At 45.9% G+C, this 19,973-nt stretch overlaps 1 protein-coding gene across 4 annotated transcripts in view; it reads right to left on the bottom strand.

The window, feature by feature from the left end:
• The window catches only part of LOC111071616, a 33,273-nt gene extending 21,491 nt beyond the window's left edge, over positions 1–11,782 (bottom strand). For 2 of the 4 annotated variants that reach the window (XM_041596205.1, XM_041596204.1), the window contains exons 1-2: positions 11,305–11,782; positions 2,528–2,702 (exon numbers count right to left, since the gene is read on the bottom strand). In XM_041596205.1, coding sequence (XP_041452139.1) covers positions 2,528–2,702; positions 11,305–11,598 — 469 coding nt within the window. In that variant the 5' untranslated portion in view covers positions 11,599–11,782. Of the gene's footprint in view, positions 1–2,527; positions 2,703–10,360 lie in introns of those variants that run through there. The other 2 variants (XM_041596206.1, XM_041596208.1) reach the window with 2 other exon arrangements.
• Positions 11,783–19,973: the final 8,191 nt, after the last annotated feature.

The raw sequence follows: 19,973 nt of genomic DNA on the forward strand, positions 1-19,973 counted from the left end.
GGGACTGCCTAGTGCAGTGTCTTGGGTGTGTGACTGAGGGACTGCGTAGTACAGTGTCTTGGGTGTGTGACTGAGGGACTGCCTTGTGCAGTGTCTTGTGTTTGGGCTGATGGACTGCGTAGTACAGTGTCTTGGGTGTGTGACTGAGGGACTGCCTTGTGCAGTGTCTTGGGTGTGTGACTGAGGGACTGTGTAGTACAGTGTCTTGGGTGTGTGACTGAGGGACTGCGTAGCACAGTGTCTTGTATTCGGGCTGATGGACTGCCTACTCTTTCAGCCGATCTTGGCCCTTTTATGCAGCTGGCGATAGCACCTGAGACCCGGAAATAATTAATTCTTGCTGACTTAAGGTTATTGGATAACAATAATTGTGGAGCGCGGTAAGTGGGTCGAAGCTTTGTGCTTCGTTGACAATTGTTAGTGGGTCAGGGTGGTTTTGCTGAGGCTGCATCCCGGAAGGTGCGGGCTGCAGTTGGGTAAGGTGATATCTGAATTTGGGTCGGTAGGTCGATAATTTTATGCTAGCTTGACCTATTGTGAAATAACGCCAATGATATCTCTCATTGCGAAATTGTGTCGGCTTGGCTTATTGTAGGCTGCTGATTTCACAATTGTCTCAAGAGGTGGGGTGTTGTTGATCGAGAGTTCTTAATTAATTGTGTGCTTAAGACCATTTTATTTCCGAGGTGCTGACACACCGCTATTTGTGGAGAACCGTGGCTAGAGCCATGGTTCGCTAGCTCGGTGTATATCAGTTTGGTTATTGTCTCCCGCCAGCGTGGATGCGCTGACCCTTCGCCGTTTGTGACGAGCCATGGCTAGAACCATGGTTCGTTACACCCCCCCCCTTTCTGCCGGGTGGGTGATGGAGAGATTAGTGGCGTCGCTTGGCGGGTGCTGAGGATCGCCTTTTTACCGGGTTATCCTGTCCTTGGGCTTTTGCCGAGTCTTTGGATTCGTCGGTGTTAATCTCGTCACTTTAGCGTGGCGTCGGTAACGTTATATTTTCTACTGCTGCTGTGATCATGGCCTTTCTGCTGTTCTGGGTGCTTTGTAGTTGGTGTCTGCTTGGTGGGTCGATTATCCCATATGACGATGGTTTTCTCGGCGGTTTTCTTCGGTAGTTCCTTGTCCAGGAACGTGAAATTATGTAATAAGGTCACTTTTTCATTTTCTTTGCGTACCTTATCCAGGGTTTGGTTTGTAGTTTTTGTTCTTTGCAGCCACAACACTTTTCAAATGGTTTTTATTGGGTTTATGTTCCCTTTTATGGTTTTGCAGAATTTTCACCACGTTTTTCTTTTTATATGTTCTGTACGCACATTAATTAAGTCTTCCAACTTTGAATGCACTTTTGTTCTGTGCAGCATGCACTTAGCCTAACTATTTTACCCCTCCAAAAGCTGGGTATGAGAGAGCTAAGAAGGTTCTCGAAGGGCTAGCCGTAAGCTATGCTTGCGGAGAGAAAAGCTCACATGTGAACGGCGCTCGCACGTGCAATTTCGAAAGAGAGAGCTTTTCAAGATAAAAGCTTCTGATCTTGCATTTGGGCTCTCTATGGAATGCATGTACAGTGGGGAAGGTTCAATATTTTTGCGATAAAATAAGAAGACTGTTCCCAAAAAAAATTCTTAATACAATTTTTGTCCAGACATTCTAAATTTTGTATTTTTGGTCTGCAACCTTCACAACACATAAAATTTATAGATCTTGGCCACGTAACGAGGGGCAATCCGCATCCGGAATGCACAGGGCAATGCTCATCCCGACGAACAGGAATACCTGCACTGTTGCCACCAGGATTTTCTTGAGCATGCCCGACTCTGATTCGTCCACTCGCGGTGCCGCTCTGACCTTCGGTGGCGTTTCCTCTTCCTGGGTGCCGCATGGCACCTGTGGGGAATGGGCAGCGAGGATATGGCTGCCAACAGTAGCTTTTCCACCATCGGCGTCCATTCATTCAGTGCCGCTCTGACCTTTCTGGAAGACTTTGCCCGTCCCCCGGCCAAACGTGTCGTCCACTTCTTGGCCTTGAACCGACGCCCACGGGCACTTGTCGATGGCGGTTCCTCTGTCTGCGTGCCGCATGACACCTGTGGGGGAATGGGCAGCGAGGATATGGCTGCAACCATCGGCGAAGTCCATCCATTGTCGGGAATTCCGTTTTCGGGCATTTTCGTTTCTGTTGGGTGGCCATCGGAGGTCAGGCATGTCACCATCGAGTGCGTCGACTGGGCCGAGAGGCTAGGGGGACTCAGGCAGGACTTCATCGACGGCGTTGCGGTGCGATTGAGGCTCAAGCAGGACCCCATCGACGGCGTTGCGGTAGCATCGGAGCTCAAGCAGGACAACATCGTTGACAGCTCGTTGGCGTTCGAGTAGCGGCCGATAGAGGGCTGCATAGAGGTACTGCTCCAGCTGCAGCTGCTCCAGTTATCGCTGTAGGGCTGCATAGAGGTGAAGCTATCGCATGAAGTCGTCCAGCTGCTCCAGTTATCGCTGGAGTCCACCATCATTTCATCATCACCATCATGTCCATCAGTGTAGTCCGCCGGATTCGGCGATTCCTGAGGATGAGGCGACGCCTTCTTCTTGCTTCTTCTGCTCCAGTTATCGCTGGAGTCCACCATCATTTCATCATCACCATCATGTCCATCAGTGTAGTCCGCCGGATTCGGCGATTCCTGAGGATGAGGCGACGCCTTCTTGTTGGGTACTGGCCAAGCCAGTGGCGTCAATTTCTGCACTTTTTGAGGGGGGGCCTGACCACGGCTGAGTCCTGCGACGCGAGGAAGAATATTCCTCTTTGGCTGGCCAGCGGGTGGATGTGAAGCAGGTGCCGGATAGGGCGCAGCCGCAGCAGATCTGGCTGCTGCCATGGTCGGAGCTGTCCCCAGTTGCGTGACTTCGTCCGAACGTGGATGGAAATTTTGTTGAAACAATTAGATACTTTTAGATACTTAAAATTTGTAAAACGATAGAAATTTTGTTTTACGCTAATACTAAAAATACAAAAATATAAAAACAAGCGTACAGCTCCAAAGTCAGTGCTAGAATGAAATATTGCCCAGCCTCAAATCAAACGATACGAACAGAAAAGTAAATGCTAACTAGATGAAATACTTTTCCAAGCAAGTAAAACACATGCGAACTCTATTGATTTTTGTCGGTTTATGTTTTGGTAGAATTTTTTGTATTTTCTTTCAAATTGAATGCAGCAGAACGCCACACTTCTGACTTCGAAGTCTCAGCAACTTCTAATAGATACGCCTGAAGGTAATCCATTCACTGTATTTCACGCATATGCCTCAGAAAGCAGCACAGAAAAGCTCTAAAACAGCTCATAGAGAGTGTACAATTATCTACCTATAATACCTTTAATACATATATTCAGAACACTCCCCGCTCTGCTCTGCTCTGATCTGATGAGCGGAGGAAAACCTCTGAAAATTAAACTGCTTTTTGCTTGTTCCAGTGGAGGCTTTTATTTTATTTTTTTGGTTTATTGGATTGCATTTCATTTCTTGGCGACTTCTTGGCGGTCTTCTGGTATTTTCTTCTTGTGCTATTTTGCTTTTTTTATACCCGTACTTAAAAAAGAGTTAAGGGGTATATTAGATTCGTGGTAAAAGTGGATGTGTGTAACGCAGAGAAGGAAACGTTTCCGACCCCATAAAGTATATATATTCCTGATCAGCATCAATAGCCGAGTCGATAGAGCCATGTCTGTCTGTCCGTCTGTCTGTCTGTCTGTCCGTCTTGATGAGCGCCTAGATCTCAGAGACTATAAAAGCTAGGGCAACCAAATTTGGTAGTCTGGAAACTCTTGTGATATCACACTGCTACAAGTGTATTTCAAAATTTCGCCCCGCCCCCTTCCGCCCACACAAAGGACGAAAATCTGTGGCAGGCACAGTATTAAAGATACGATAAAACTAAAAACGCAGTATCGTAGAGAATGCCCATACTACTAGATTGCCGAATCTGAATCAGATCGGATCATAATTATAGCCAGAATGAAGAAATTTTCAGTTGCTTCCCCTCCCCCTCCCGATCATGACAACACAACTCATTTTCCTTCTCGCTCGCACACTCTGCCGCGTTCAGTGCGCGAGCAACCCCTAACGGAGGAGAATAGAATAGAATATAGAATATGAATGGAACATGTACAATCTACATGTTAGATGTAGAATATACATTGTATATGTAGATGTAGATATCATATGTAGCATAAAAATGTAAAATGTAAAATTTTTTTTTTTCTAAAATTCTTTAAAATCATAAGCTCAATAATGTATATACTGACTGAGTACGGGTATAAGTAGAGTCGCGTCCCCAGAAGCGACTACACGTTCCTTCTCGTTTTATTTATATTTATTTGCACTTTTATCTCAATTGTTTTATTTACGTTTATTTATATTTACCTATATTTATATTCTTTTATTTTCAAATATGTAGTTGGGTATTATTAATGTTTTAGTTCGTAAATAAATTTTATAATTTTAATTTTATAATAGTAATTTGTATTTGACATCGGCTAATCCCATGCCCTAGAAGAATTGCCCTAAGAAGGGGCCATTCGGATGTGGGCCAGGGGGCAGAATGGCCAACGGTAGGGTGGGCATGTTACGCCTCATCAACACCTGAGGTCGAGTAGGAGAACCAGCAGGTGCAGCGGAATAGTTCCATTCCCTTTAGTATGTTTGTTGGTTGGGAAGTAAGTGGGATTCTCTATTCCGGTTTTCGCTTGTTCCTAGCAGGCAACTTATTTAGAATATTATAGTGAAGAAAGGCCAATCATGGGAGTGGAGCAAGACCACCACCCTCCTAGCCGACGAGCCTGAGCCGGAATATACAGCGTTCTCCTCTCTCTCCCATGCCCAACACCGCGCCTGAGAATAATGAGTTGGAATGCATTTGTTACAGTAGGCAGAGGGTGTAGTCCATTTCCGATTCCCTAGCCCACTAATTTGCTTACAATGATGAGGCACGCACCATTGACGGCCTTGTCACCAAGCTGCCCATAAGCAGCCCTTCAAGCGAGCAGCCGCCTCGCGCCGTACAGGTCGAATATACTGATCTTCGCAGCAGCGTCGATGAGCCCCTCATCCCGGGCATGCCACTCCGCTCGGGAAAAAAGCTAGGGACGGGAAAGGTGCGCACTCGTTCAGCCCCACGCACCATTGACGGACCAATTGAAGGAACCAGTAACGGACAAACTGGCGGAACCAGTAACGGACAAACTGAAGGACCCCTAATCGTGTAAGCCTCGCTCCCCGAGGCTGAGCAGGAGAACTGCGATGGTGAAACCCAAACCGACACAGTCACCGGGGCTGACTTATCTCCAAATTAAATTTTGTGTTCATTAGTTATAATTTACAATCAATATAAATAAAATTTACAATGTAATCCATGTAGCACATGGAACACCATTAATTCCGTTAAAAAAACGAATCAACAAGAAGGAAGAGGGCCGGGTGAGAGCGAAACAATATTTTGAATATTTCAAAAATAAATAAAATGAATAATTGTGTAAATAATAAAGAATAATAAGATTGTGAGGTCCTATTTCAGGCTGAGGTAAGCATCAGCCTGTCCAGGGTCCTCTACAAGACAATTTGTAGATCGCAGGTGACTTTCAGGTTCGGAGCGGCCTTGTCTGACCGAAAGAGGAGGAGGACACAGGAGGAGCGTTTTGTTGCTGACAAAAATACTTCAAGAAGATCGTGGTTTTTGGTTTTGCTGGTGTTTATTATTTTTATTACTTAATTCTTTGTGGGTTTGTGTACGATGGATTACTTGCGGATCTTGTTACTTTGCCTTGGAGCCGTTGGACTGGGGGTGCAGTGTCTTGTGTTTTGGCTGAGGGACTGCCTAGTGCAGTGTCTTGGGTGTGTGACTGAGGGACTGCGTAGTACAGTGTCTTGGGTGTGTGACTGAGGGACTGCCTTGTGCAGTGTCTTGGGTGTTTTTTTTTTTTTTCCATGGATACGCCATGGTGGGTGAGAATCTTTTGGTAAGACGCGTCTGGCCCGTGCCAAACAACGAACTGGACTACCCCTCCGGGGCTTCCCAGCTAAACTCACCACACACACGCAGCTACACCACTGCACCCCGCGGTATCACCGTTAGGTATTGCTTCGCGGGGGCGGGTTGCCTACATTAGGGCACTCTCCTGTTCCTTCCTTAACCTCTCGCATTTTCTCAGGTCAATCATTACCTCTGTTATCTGTGTACACGTCCGCTTCCAGGCCTCCTCGCTTTCCAGCATATGACCGATAACTTCATCGGGAGGCGGAATCGTCCTGCACATTTCCAGGTATCTACGGCATTGGTACACTGCATGCTCCGAGCTTTCTCGTTGCTCGTCGCACTCCGGGCATATAGGTGATGGTTCGTGCTTGAACCTGTAAGGGTAACCCTAGAGCATCCATGTCCTGTTAGGAATTGCGTAACGTAGTAGTTTGTGTGTCCATTCTTCCGTCCTATCCATAACTCCAGCTAGGTATAAGCCTGTGGGTCCATCTACCTTTCGTCGAGGCGTCCCATCTCTCCTGCCATGTCTGAATCGATCGCGTTCTTTCGGATCTGACTCCTGCAGTAGTCCCGCTCTCTCCTGCTTTCCTTCGGATGTATGCCGCCTCCAACTCTTTGGCCAGTATATCCACCGGAATCATACCTGCCAGTACCAGCGCAGCGTCGTCTGAGACTGCTTCGGAATCCTGATATGACTCGCAGTGCGCTAAGTCGATAGACCGAAGCCATCTTGCGCCGGAGCTGCACATTTCTCAACGCAGCACTCCAGACTGGCGCCGCATACATAAGGACAGAGGTAACTACCCTGGAAAGGAGTAGCCGACTTCCAGCCCTGGGTCCGCCAATGTTGGGCATCATACGCGCTAGGGCCATCTGCAATCGTGCCGCCTTCCTGCTAGCGTGCTCTATGTGGCTCCTAAAGCTCAACCGGTTATCAAGGATGACTTCGAAGGTATTTGAGGCATGGAGCTGATACAATGCACTCGTTTCCTACCTGTAGTGTCATAAACTCCATGGTCTTCCTGCTGGATATAAGGACAGCTTCAGTTTTATGTCCTGCCAGATCCAGTCCTGCGCTCTCGAGCCACTCTCCTATTGTCTGGATAGCGCTATTTGCTGCCACCTCAGCTTCACGTACGTGCTTAGCCACGACGACTAGCGCTAGGTCATCAGCGAAGCCTACAAGCGTGCACCCTGGAGGAAGCCTGATCCGGAGGACTTCGTCGTACATCAGGTTCCATAATAGCGGGCCAAGTACTGACCCCTGTGGGACACCTGCTGTGACTGGGTACCGCCTCGTTCCGTCGTCCGTGTCGTACAGGAGTACTCTATCTGATAGGTAGCTTGCTACTATCCGCACAAGATAGCTCGGGAGATCGGCCTTTTCCAGGGATGTCAGGATTGTGCTCCAGCGCGCAGTGTTAAACGCGTTTCTCACGTCCAGAGTTACCACGGCACAATACTCTTTTTCTCCCCATCTCCATCGTTTTCCCTCAATTGCCTTCGCTGCTATGCTCGTGACCAGCGTCACTGCGTCAACAGTCGAACGGGATTACGGAAGCCATACTGCGCGTCCGAGAGTGCTCCCCTTTCCTCCGATGACACCAATAGGCGATTGTATATGACCTTCTCGAATATTTTGCCCACTGCATCTAGAAGGCAGATTGGTCGATATGCAGGAGGGGTCGTCTGCCGGCTTGTCTCCCTTCGGCAGTAGAATGAGCTTCTGCTGCTTCCAAGGCTTTGGAAAGATTCCTTCCACGAGGCATTGAGTAAATAACTCCATGAAAGGGGTGGGAGCGACGTTGATCGCCAGTTTGAGGGCTCTATTGGGCACGCCATCGGGCCCTGGCGTCTTTGTGTCTCCCATTCCTCTGCACGCTGTTTGGACTTCAACCAGGGTAACAGGCGGTACGTTTCCCGTTGTTGCCGAGTATGTCCTCCGATCCGTAGGGTACCGCGGGAACAGTGCCTCGATGATCCTGATTAATGTCGTGGGACACGTTATCCTTGGCGTGAACTGGCTACGCAGTCTCTTGGTGACCACTCTATAGGCGGTGCCCCGAGGATTGACATCTGCCTCCTCGCATATTTGGCTGAAGCTGCTGGCTTTACTGCGCTTGATCCCCATCTTCAGTTCCTTCTTGGCCATCCGGAACTCGTCGAGCCTTGCTTGAAAAACTGGGCGCCCCCTTGTTCTTTGGGAACGTCTTCTAGCATGAAGACACGCTTTCCTAAGCTCGCTTATCTGGTCATTCCACCAGTAACATGGGGCGACCCGATTGCTTGCTCTCCTTCGTGGCATAGATGCGTCACACGCCGCTGCAATCCTCCGTTGTAGCTCGGTTGTCCTCTCCTCCGCCGATCCCTGCATCCAGTATGGTTGGTTGAAAGTTTCCGTGAATGCTTCCACATCCAAACCTTCCGCCTTCCATTTTGGACCGGTTGTTTTCGGCCTGACCTTGTTTTTCCGGTTGTTGAGGTCGAAGAGTATCGCCTGGTGGTCGCTGAAAGTGAATTCTTCACTGACTGTCCATGTAGCTTCGCGAAGTAGGGACACGCTTAGGAGGGTGATGTCGATAAACGATCCCCGACCCGCCTTTCTAAATGTCTGCTTCCTGCCATCGTTAGCTATACCTACGTTGAGAGGGCCGAATGCCTCTAGGAGGCAGTATCCTCTCGCATTTGTCTCGCGGCTGCCCCATTCAACGGCCCACGCATTAAAATCTCCTGCTATGACCGTTGGCGACCGATTCTGAGCGTCCGAGGCTATCTCCACCACCATACTCTGGAACTCGTGCAGGCTCCAGCTTGGGGGTGCGTAACAGCTATAGCTATATATAGCTATAGTGTCTTGGGTGTGTGACTGAGGGACTGTGTAGTACAGTGTCTTGGGTGTGTGACTGAGGGACTGCGTAGCACAGTGTCTTGTATTCGGGCTGATGGACTGCCTACTCTTTCAGCCGATCTTGGCCCTTTTATGCAGCTGGCGATAGCACCTGAGACCCGGAAATAATTAATTCTTGCTGACTTAAGGTTATTGGATAACAATAATTGTGGAGCGCGGTAAGTGGGTTCGAAGCTTTGTGCTTCGTTGACAATTGTTAGTGGGTCAGGGTGGTTTTGCTGAGGCTGCATCCCGGAAGGTGCGGGCTGCAGTTGGGTAAGGTGATATCTGAATTTGGGTCGGTAGGTCGATAATTTTATGCTAGCTTGACCTATTGTGAAATAACGCCAATGATATCTCTCATTGCGAAATTGTGTCGGCTTGGCTTATTGTAGGCTGCTGATTTCACAATTGTCTCAAGAGGTGGGGTGTTGTTGATCGAGAGTTCTTAATTAATTGTGTGCTTAAGACCATTTTATTTCCGAGGTGCTGACACACCGCTATTTGTGGAGAACCGTGGCTAGAGCCATGGTTCGCTAGCTCGGTGTATATCAGTTTGGTTATTGTCTCCCGCCAGCGTGGATGCGCTGACCCTTCGCCGTTTGTGACGAGCCATGGCTAGAACCATGGTTCGTTACACCCCCCCTTTCTGCCGGGTGGGTGATGGAGAGATTAGTGGCGTCGCTTGGCGGGTGCTGAGGATCGCCTTTTTACCGGGTTATCCTGTCCTTGGGCTTTTGCCGAGTCTTTGGATTCGTCGGTGTTAATCTCGTCACTTTAGCGTGGCGTCGGTAACGTTATATTTTCTACTGCTGCTGTGATCATGGCCTTTCTGCTGTTCTGGGTGCTTTGTAGTTGGTGTCTGCTTGGTGGGTCGATTATCCCATATGACGATGGTTTTCTCGGCGGTTTTCTTCGGTAGTTCCTTGTCCAGGAACGTGAAATTATGTAATAAGGTCACTTTTTCATTTTCTTTGCGTACCTTATCCAGGGTTTGGTTTGTAGTTTTTGTTCTTTGCAGCCACAACACTTTTCAAATGGTTTTTATTGGGTTTATGTTCCCTTTTATGGTTTTGCAGAATTTTCACCACGTTTTCTTTTTATATGTTCTGTACGCACATTAATTAAGTCTTCCAACTTTGAATGCACTTTTGTTCTGTGCAGCATGCACTTAGCCTAACTATTTTACCCCTCCAAAAGCTGGGTATGAGAGAGCTAAGAAGGTTCTCGAAGGGCTAGCCGTAAGCTATGCTTGCGGAGAGAAAAGCTCACATGTGAACGGCGCTCGCACGTGCAATTTCGAAAGAGAGAGCTTTTCAAGATAAAAGCTTCTGATCTTGCATTTGGGCTCTCTATGGAATGCATGTACAAAGGGGAAGGTTCAATATTTTTGCGATAAAATAAGAAGACTGTTCCCAAAAAAAATTCTTAATACAATTTTTGTCCAGACATTCTAAATTTTGTATTTTTGGTCTGCAACCTTCACAACACATAAAATTTATAGATCTTGGCCACGTAACGAGGGGCAATCCGCATCCGGAATGCACAGGGCAATGCTCATCCCGACGAACAGGAATACCTGCACTGTTGCCACCAGGATTTTCTTGAGCATGCCCGACTCTGATTCGTCCACTCGCGGTGCCGCTCTGACCTTCGGTGGCGTTTCCTCTTCCTGGGTGCCGCATGGCACCTGTGGGGGAATGGGCAGCGAGGATATGGCTGCCAACAGTAGCTTTTCCACCATCGGCGTCCATTCATTCAGTGCCGCTCTGACCTTTCTGGAAGACTTTGCCCGTCCCCGGCCAAACGTGTCGTCCACTTCTTGTCCTTGAACCGACGCCCACGGGCACTTGTCGATGGCGGTTCCTCTGTCTGCGTGCCGCATGACACCTGTGGGGAATGGGCAGCGAGGATATGGCTGCAACCATCGGCGAAGTCCATCCATTGTCGGGAATTCCGTTTTCGGGCATTTTCGTTTCTGTTGGGTGGCCATCGGAGGTCAGGCATGTCACCATCGAGTGCGTCGACTGGGCCGAGAGGCTAGGGGGACTCAGGCAGGACTTCATCGACGGCGTTGCGGTGCGATTGAGGCTCAAGCAGGACCCCATCGACGGCGTTGCGGTAGCATCGGAGCTCAAGCAGGACAACATCGTTGACAGCTCGTTGGCGTTCGAGTAGCGGCCGATAGAGGGCTGCATAGAGGTACTGCTCCAGCTGCAGCTGCTCCAGTTATCGCTGTAGGGCTGCATAGAGGTGAAGCTATCGCATGAAGTCGTCCAGCTGCTCCAGTTATCGCTGGAGTCCACCATCATTTCATCATCACCATCATGTCCATCAGTGTAGTCCGCCGGATTCGGCGATTCCTGAGGATGAGGCGACGCCTTCTTCTTGCTTCTTCTGCTCCAGTTATCGCTGGAGTCCACCATCATTTCATCATCACCATCATGTCCATCAGTGTAGTCCGCCGGATTCGGCGATTCCTGAGGATGAGGCGACGCCTTCTTGTTGGGTACTGGCCAAGCCAGTGGCGTCAATTTCTGCACTTTTTGAGGGGGGGCCTGACCACGGCTGAGTCCTGCGACGCGAGGAAGAATATTCCTCTTTGGCTGGCCAGCGGGTGGATGTGAAGCAGGTGCCGGATAGGGCGCAGCCGCAGCAGATCTGGCTGCTGCCATGGTCGGAGCTGTCCCCAGTTGCGTGACTTCGTCCGAACGTGGATGGAAATTTTGTTGAAACAATTAGATACTTTTAGATACTTAAAATTTGTAAAACGATAGAAATTTTGTTTTACGCTAATACTAAAAATACAAAAATATAAAAACAAGCGTACAGCTCCAAAGTCAGTGCTAGAATGAAATATTGCCCAGCCTCAAATCAAACGATACGAACAGAAAAGTAAATGCTAACTAGATGAAATACTTTTCCAAGCAAGTAAAACACATGCGAACTCTATTGATTTTTGTCGGTTTATGTTTTGGTAGAATTTTTTTTATTTTCTTTCAAATTGAATGCAGCAGAACGCCACACTTCTGACTTCGAAGTCTCAGCAACTTCTAATAGATACGCCTGAAGGTAATCCATTCACTGTATTTCACGCATATGCCTCAGAAAGCAGCACAGAAAAGCTCTAAAACAGCTCATAGAGAGTGTACAATTATCTACCTATAATACATTTAATACATATATTCAGAACACTCCCCGCTCTGCTCTGCTCTGATCTGATGAGCGGAGGAAAACCTCTGAAAATTAAACTGCTTTTTGCTTGTTCCAGTGGAGGCTTTTATTTTATTTTTTTGGTTTATTGGATTGCATTTCATTTCTTGGCGACTTCTTGGCGGTCTTCTGGTATTTTCTTCTTGTGCTATTTTGCTTTTTTTATACCCGTACTTAAAAAAGAGTTAAGGGGTATATTAGATTCGTGGTAAAAGTGGATGTGTGTAACGCAGAGAAGGAAACGTTTCCGACCCCATAAAGTATATATATTCCTGATCAGCATCAATAGCCGAGTCGATAGAGCCATGTCTGTCTGTCCGTCTGTCTGTCTGTCTGTCCGTCTTGATGAGCGCCTAGATCTCAGAGACTATAAAAGCTAGGGCAACCAAATTTGGTAGTCTGGAAACTCTTGTGATATCACACTGCTACAAGTGTATTTCAAAATTTCGCCCCGCCCCCTTCCGCCCACACAAAGGACGAAAATCTGTGGCAGGCACAGTTTTAAAGATACGATAAAACTAAAAACGCAGTATCGTAGAGAATGCCCATATCTACTAGATTGCCGAATCTGAATCAGATCGGATCATAATTATAGCCAGAATGAAGAAATTTTCAGTTGCTTCCCCTCCCCCTCCCGATCATGACAACACAACTCATTTTCCTTCTCGCTCGCACACTCTGCCGCGTTCAGTGCGCGAGCAACCCCTAACGGAGGAGAATAGAATAGAATATAGAATATGAATGGAACATGTACAATCTACATGTTAGATGTAGAATATACATTGTATATGTAGATGTAGATATCATATGTAGCAAAAAAATGTAAAATGTAAAATTTTTTTTTTTCTAAAATTCTTTAAAATCATAAGCTCAATAATGTATATACTGACTGAGTACGGGTATAAAGTAGAGTCGCGTCCCCAGAAGCGACTCACACGTTCCTTCTCGTTTTATTTATATTTATTTGCACTTTTATCTCAATTGTTTTATTTACGTTTATTTATATTTACCTATATTTATATTCTTTTATTTTCAAATATGTAGTTGGGTATTATTAATGTTTTAGTTCGTAAATAAATTTTATAATTTTAATTTTATAATAGTAATTTGTATTTGACATCGTAATCCGATGCCTAGAAGCTAGAATAGAAGCCCGCTTATGTTCAGGGCTCATGCATTTCGAACCCCACTAAAAATTTTTGCTCTCCCTCCAAACACCCCCCCCTTTTTTTTAAATTGGGTCCGCTTCGGCCCCTTAACCCAATTTCCCCCCCCCCCCCCCCTCCTCTTTTACAGCAAATTTCTACGCTCGAGTATAATTAGCTCACTGGAGATTGACACACCCCCATCCTTGAACAACTATATTGAGGAAAACGCTCATCGATCAAACACAGCTATTTTATAGCTAGTTCTGGCTAGTTTTAAAGTTCGACTTAAAGCTCAAATTTTAAAAGCTTTTTTTCATGTTGGACCACAGAACAACTTCCTTTCCTCTAAAAAGTTCACAGCACTGACTGCTGACCAAATGTACGCGGGAAGAAAGAAAAGCGAATGCTAGCATTGCGGATTTAAATCATTTAAAACTAGAATAATGTAGTTTGTAGTAAGTACATTCGCACTACTCCACACCACCATTACCCCCTTCTAGAGGGTATCAAGAGCTATGCAAATATTATGTGATAAGTGACAGAGCTACGGAGAGCTACAAGTGCCAGGCCGAGGGCGTTTGTGGCACATAATTAATGAAGAGGCAGTGGCTCAACAGTTTACAAATGGCCAGTGTTGCCCCCGTGTGCTGCACCTTGGCAGTGATTGCAGGTGCAGCTGCCTTCTCAAGATCTATGGCTTTGTGCTGAGCCGAGAGCTTCAGATGCTTATGCTGAACCAGGTTCCGGGTGCAGCAGCTTGACTCGGTTGGATTTTGGGCCATAGTAAATGCTATATAAGCGCTGTTCTGGGCCGGAATAGAGCATCAGTTTCGGTGGAGTCAAGCTTCCAGCAGCAATCCGACACAGAGTTCCTTTTTATCAGTTCATCATGCGGTACGCCCTACTCGTTGTGTTCCTGTGCGGACTCCCCTTCGCCTTTGTCTCGGCCGGCGATTCCGGAGGCAGGGGTGTTAACCGGGGGTGTTCTTAACCGTTTCGTTGTTCGATGATTTGAGAGTACAATTCTAACTCTTGCTTTGGTTTTAAGCAATGCCACGCGGCATGCGCGCAAACGAGCCCACGCTGAACCGCTTACCACACGCTAAATGCTACCCGATACACAGCTTACCCGCATATACCCGCTATCCGCTATCCGTAGCTTACACAGCTTACCCGATACAAAAGTTGTGTTCTTCACACTACGAACGGGTAAAGGTAAATGCGAGTCCTCTTAAATATTAAGCAAATGGTTATTCAAATAAAAAATAAACGGTTATGGTTTCGAACACACACACACACGTACATATTACATATGCTCATAGACACACTTGCTGTACATAAATAAATGCTTGAATAAACTTAATACATACAAATATATAATATTACAATTTATATAGATATATTTTGTGTCGGCCATCACCGCCGATTCAATACACTGTAACGGACACGGGAAGTGTCGTCTCGTCAGCACTCTCTGTCTACTAAAGGTTGGCCGGCTAGGCTCAGGGAAAATGGGGTGGGTGTTGTGCTGCGAAAACGAACTCCGTCACCTAACAAAATCGTAGACAGATTTACGGGAACTGGGATCGGAATTACAAACCCGGACGGAACTTAAGGTCCACTACCTACTGTGAAGAGCAAGGTGGTTGTGCTCTTCCCTCTTGACCCACCCTCCATGTAGAATAACATAAGAATATGCCATTATGGTTCTACCCAAAACCTTCTGCTGCTGCGCTATGTGCCTTAGGAACCCCTCCCAAAAATCAGATTAGAAATTCATGTTAATCGTTATAATTTTACTTTGACTTGTATGACTTCATGTTGTTTGTAACCCCCATTATTTCTACCCTAACCCTTAAAACTATTTTTACTGCATGGGTATATATATGTGGGACTAATTTAAGACATAGGAATTCAAGAGAATGATCAAATATGAATAAAAATAATATAATCAAAATATAAAGTAAGAATGAATTAATTAAAGGAATTAAATGGCATAATTGTAGTGATTGTAGTTAATAATAATTCATTTTATATATGGTTAAGCATGCATGTCTCACTGTGTAGACGCTATTCTCCTGACCCGGAGTGTATGTGTATATATGTGTGTCTACTTACAGACTTTTAAACAGCTGCTGGTGTCGTTGGGCCCAATTTCACGTTTGCAATAAAAACTGTTAAAGAAATGTAGGAATATGCAAAATAACAAGAAGCGTTATGAAGAGGTATTTTACCAATACCCTTCCATGGACACAATGAGACCGATGATGCACCTTTTAAAATCTATTCCTAACTAGGCATAAATTTCATTTTTTTTTTCTTCTATTTCTAAGTTAACGTCTAGGAATATCTAATATTATTAAACAATTTTCTTTTCTATTTTTTTCTTCGATCCATAACTTTTCATTAAATTTTCTTTTCTAGATTTTGTGATTTATTTTTCTTCCCTTAAGTGGCTTTTAGAATGTCGGCATCGAACAATTTTAATAACCTGAGAGAAGGAGAGAATAGGTGACATACGGTCAGGTGGGTCTAGTTAAATGCGCATAGGTGTATGGTCAGCCGCAAGGGCAATGACCGCTGAGCTAATTTTTCCACACCCTACATGTGCAAGCACCAACATTTTCTTTACACAAGGCGCGGTGATATAATATTTTAGATGGTTTTATATTGTCGTTGTTGTTGAGCGGCTTAATTGCGCGTGAGTATAAACGGCTCGGTTCCGATCGCCAAGTCCATCCGTTTCTATGCCTGCAGGCAAGGTCCGGTGGCACCAAGAAGAAGGACTGATGATCGTCATGAAGCGGACCCCCCCTCCTTGAGGGGTGGTCAGGCCAGGTCAGCAATTTTCTGCCACACGTGGATCATAACCTATGTACAGTACATACGTGAAATTATGTAATAAGGTCACTTTTTCATTTTCTTTGCGTACCTTATCCAGGGTTTGGTTTGTAGTTTTTGTTCTTTGCAGCCACAACACTTTTCAAATGGTTTTTATTGGGTTTATGTTCCCTTTTATGGTTTTGCAGAATTTTCACCACGTTTTTCTTTTTATATGTTCTGTACGCACATTAATTAAGTCTTCCAACTTTGAATGCACTTTTGTTCTGTGCAGCATGCACTTAGCCTAACTATTTTACCCCTCCAAAAGCTGGGTATGAGAGAGCTAAGAAGGTTCTCGAAGGGCTAGCCGTAAGCTATGCTTGCGGAGAGAAAAGCTCACATGTGAACGGCGCTCGCACGTGCAATTTCGAAGAGAGAGCTTTTCAAGATAAAAGCTTCTGATCTTGCATTTGGGCTCTCTATGGAATGCATGTACAGTGGGGAAGGTTCAATATTTTTGCGATAAAATAAGAAGACTGTTCCCAAAAAAAATTCTTAATACAATTTTTGTCCAGACATTCTAAATTTTGTATTTTTGGTCTGCAACCTTCACAACACATAAAATTTATAGATCTTGGCCACGTAACGAGGGGCAATCCGCATCCGGAATGCACAGGGCAATGCTCATCCCGACGAACAGGAATACCTGCACTGTTGCCACCAGGATTTTCTTGAGCATGCCCGACTCTGATTCGTCCACTCGCGGTGCCGCTCTGACCTTCGGTGGCGTTTCCTCTTCCTGGGTGCCGCATGGCACCTGTGGGGGAATGGGCAGCGAGGATATGGCTGCCAACAGTAGCTTTTCCACCATCGGCGTCCATTCATTCAGTGCCGCTCTGACCTTTTTGGAAGACTTTGCCCGTCCCCCGGCCAAACGTGTCGTCCACTTCTTGGCCTTGAACCGACGCCCACGGGCACTTGTCGATGGCGGTTCCTCTGTCTGCGTGCCGCATGACACCTGTGGGGGAATGGGCAGCGAGGATATGGCTGCAACCATCGGCGAAGTCCATCCATTGTCGGGAATTCCGTTTTCGGGAATTCCGTTTTCGGGCATTTTCGTTTCTGTTGGGTGGCCATCGGAGGTCAGGCATGTCACCATCGAGTGCGTCGACTGGGCCGAGAGGCTAGGGGGACTCAGGCAGGACTTCATCGACGGCGTTGCGGTGCGATTGAGGCTCAAGCATGACCCCATCGACGGCGTTGCGGTAGCATCGGAGCTCAAGCAGGACAACATCGTTGACAGCTCGTTGGCGTTCGAGTAGCGGCCGATAGAGGGCTGCATAGAGGTACTGCTCCAGCTGCAGCTGCTCCAGTTATCGCTGTAGGGCTGCATAGAGGTGAAGCTATCGCATGAAGTCGTCCAGCTGCTCCAGTTATCGCTGGAGTCCACCATCATTTCATCATCACCATCATGTCCATCAGTGTAGTCCGCCGGATTCGGCGATTCCTGAGGATGAGGCGACGCCTTCTTCTTGGGCACTGGTCGAGCCAGTTGGGTCTTCAATTGCTTCACCTTTGATTCCTGAAGATGAGGCAACGCCTTCTTGTTGGGTACTGGCCAAGCCAGTGGCGTCAATTTCTGCACTTTTTGAGGGGGGGCCTGACCACTGCTGAGTCCTGCGACGCGAGGAAGAATATTCCTCTTTGGCTGGCCAGCGGGTGGATGTGAAGCAGGTGCCGGATAGGGCGCAGCCGCAGCAGATCTGGCTGCTGCCATGGTCGGAGCTGTCCCCAGTTGCGTGACTTCGTCCGAACGTGGATGGAAATTTTGTTGAAACAATTAGATACTTTTAGATACTTAAAATTTGTAAAACGATAGAAATTTTGTTTTACGCTAATACTAAAAATACAAAAATATAAAAACAAGCGTACAGCTCCAAAGTCAGTGCTAGAATGAAATATTGCCCAGCCTCAAATCAAACGATACGAACAGAAAAGTAAATGCTAACTAGATGAAATACTTTTCCAAGCAAGTAAAACACATGCGAACTCTATTGATTTTTGTCGGTTTATGTTTTGGTAGAATTTTTTGTATTTTCTTTCAAATTGAATGCAGCAGAACGCCACACTTCTGACTTCGAAGTCTCAGCAACTTCTAATAGATACGCCTGAAGGTAATCCATTCACTGTATTTCACGCATATGCCTCAGAAAGCAGCACAGAAAAGCTCTAAAACAGCTCATAGAGAGTGTACAATTATCTACCTATAATACCTTTAATACATATATTCAGAACACTCCCCGCTCTGCTCTGCTCTGATCTGATGAGCGGAGGAAAACCTCTGAAAATTAAACTGCTTTTTGCTTGTTCCAGTGGAGGCTTTTATTTTATTTTTTTGGTTTATTGGATTGCATTTCATTTCTTGGGACTTCTTGGCGGTCTTCTGGTATTTTCTTCTTGTGCTATTTTGTTTTTTTTATACCCGTACTTAAAAAAGAGTTAAGGGGTATATTAGATTCGTGGTAAAAGTGGATGTGTAACGCAGAGAAGGAAACGTTTCCGACCCCATAAAGTATATATATTCCTGATCAGCATAAATAGCCGAGTCGATAGAGCCATGTCTGTCTGTCCGTCTGTCTGTCTTGTTGAGCGCCTAGATCTCAGAGACTATAAAAGCTAGGGCAACCAAATTTGGTAGTCTGGAAACTCTTGTGATATCACACTGCTACAAGTGTATTTCAAAATTTCGCCCCGCCCCCTTCCGCCCACACAAAGGACGAAAATCTGTGGCAGGCACAGTTTTAAAGATACGATAAAACTAAAAGCGCAGTGTGGTAAAAAGCCCCCATCTGCTAGATTGCCGAATCTGAATCAGATCGGATCATAATTATAGCCAGAATGAAGAAATTTTCAGTTGCTTCCCCTCCCCCCTCCCGATCATGACAACACAACTCATTTTCCTTCTCGCTCGCACACTCTGCCGCGTTCAGTGCGCGAGCAACCCCTAGCGGAGGAGATAGAATAGAATATAGAATATGAATGGAACATGTACAATCTACATGTTAGATGTAGAATATACATTGTATATGTAGATGTAGATATCATATGTAGCAAAAAAATGTAAAATGTAAAATTTTTTTTTTTTCTAAAATTCTTTAAAATCATAAGCTCAATAATGTATATACTGACTGAGTACGGGTATAAAGTAGAGTCGCGTCCCCAGAAGCGACTCACACGTTCCTTCTTGTTTTATTTATATTTATTTGCACTTTTATCTCAATTGTTTTATTTACGTTTATTTATATTTACCTATATTTATATTCTTTTATTTTCAAATATGTAGTTGGGTATTATTAATGTTTTAGTTCGTAAATAAATTTTATAATTTTAATTTTATAATAGTAATTTGTATTTGACATCGGCTAATCCCATGCCCTAGAAGAATTGCCCTAAGAAGGGTGGCCAAATAGTGGCCAAATGTGGGCCAGAGCAGCAGAGGTCCTTATTATTGTTCGTTGTTTGCACTGCCCACTGTACTAAATTGTCATTTACCTACAAACCCAGCACGCATTCACCCTGCTCCCTCACGGCACGCAGCCTGAGCCGTTTCTTTCGCCTCTTCATCCCACACTTCTTTTTTCCTTCCCTCTCTCTCCCTCCTTTCTCTCCCTCCAGCGTGGGCAGTTCGCCCGCCTGCCCTTTGAATCCTGATCTTGCAATCACTGCGCATCGTCTTGGAATCGAGCTATTCAATCCGACACCGTCTAACCGACCCCCGCGTCTTCAATCTGACCCCGTCTTGAATCCAGCTAACTATCCTTCGACTCTGTATCGCTTATTTACTTCACCACAATAACTGTGAATAT

The sequence above is a fragment of the Drosophila obscura genome, unplaced genomic scaffold, assembly GCF_018151105.1.
Source record: "Drosophila obscura isolate BZ-5 IFL unplaced genomic scaffold, ASM1815110v1 contig_97, whole genome shotgun sequence".
Classification (NCBI taxonomy): Eukaryota; Metazoa; Arthropoda; class Insecta; order Diptera; family Drosophilidae; genus Drosophila; species Drosophila obscura.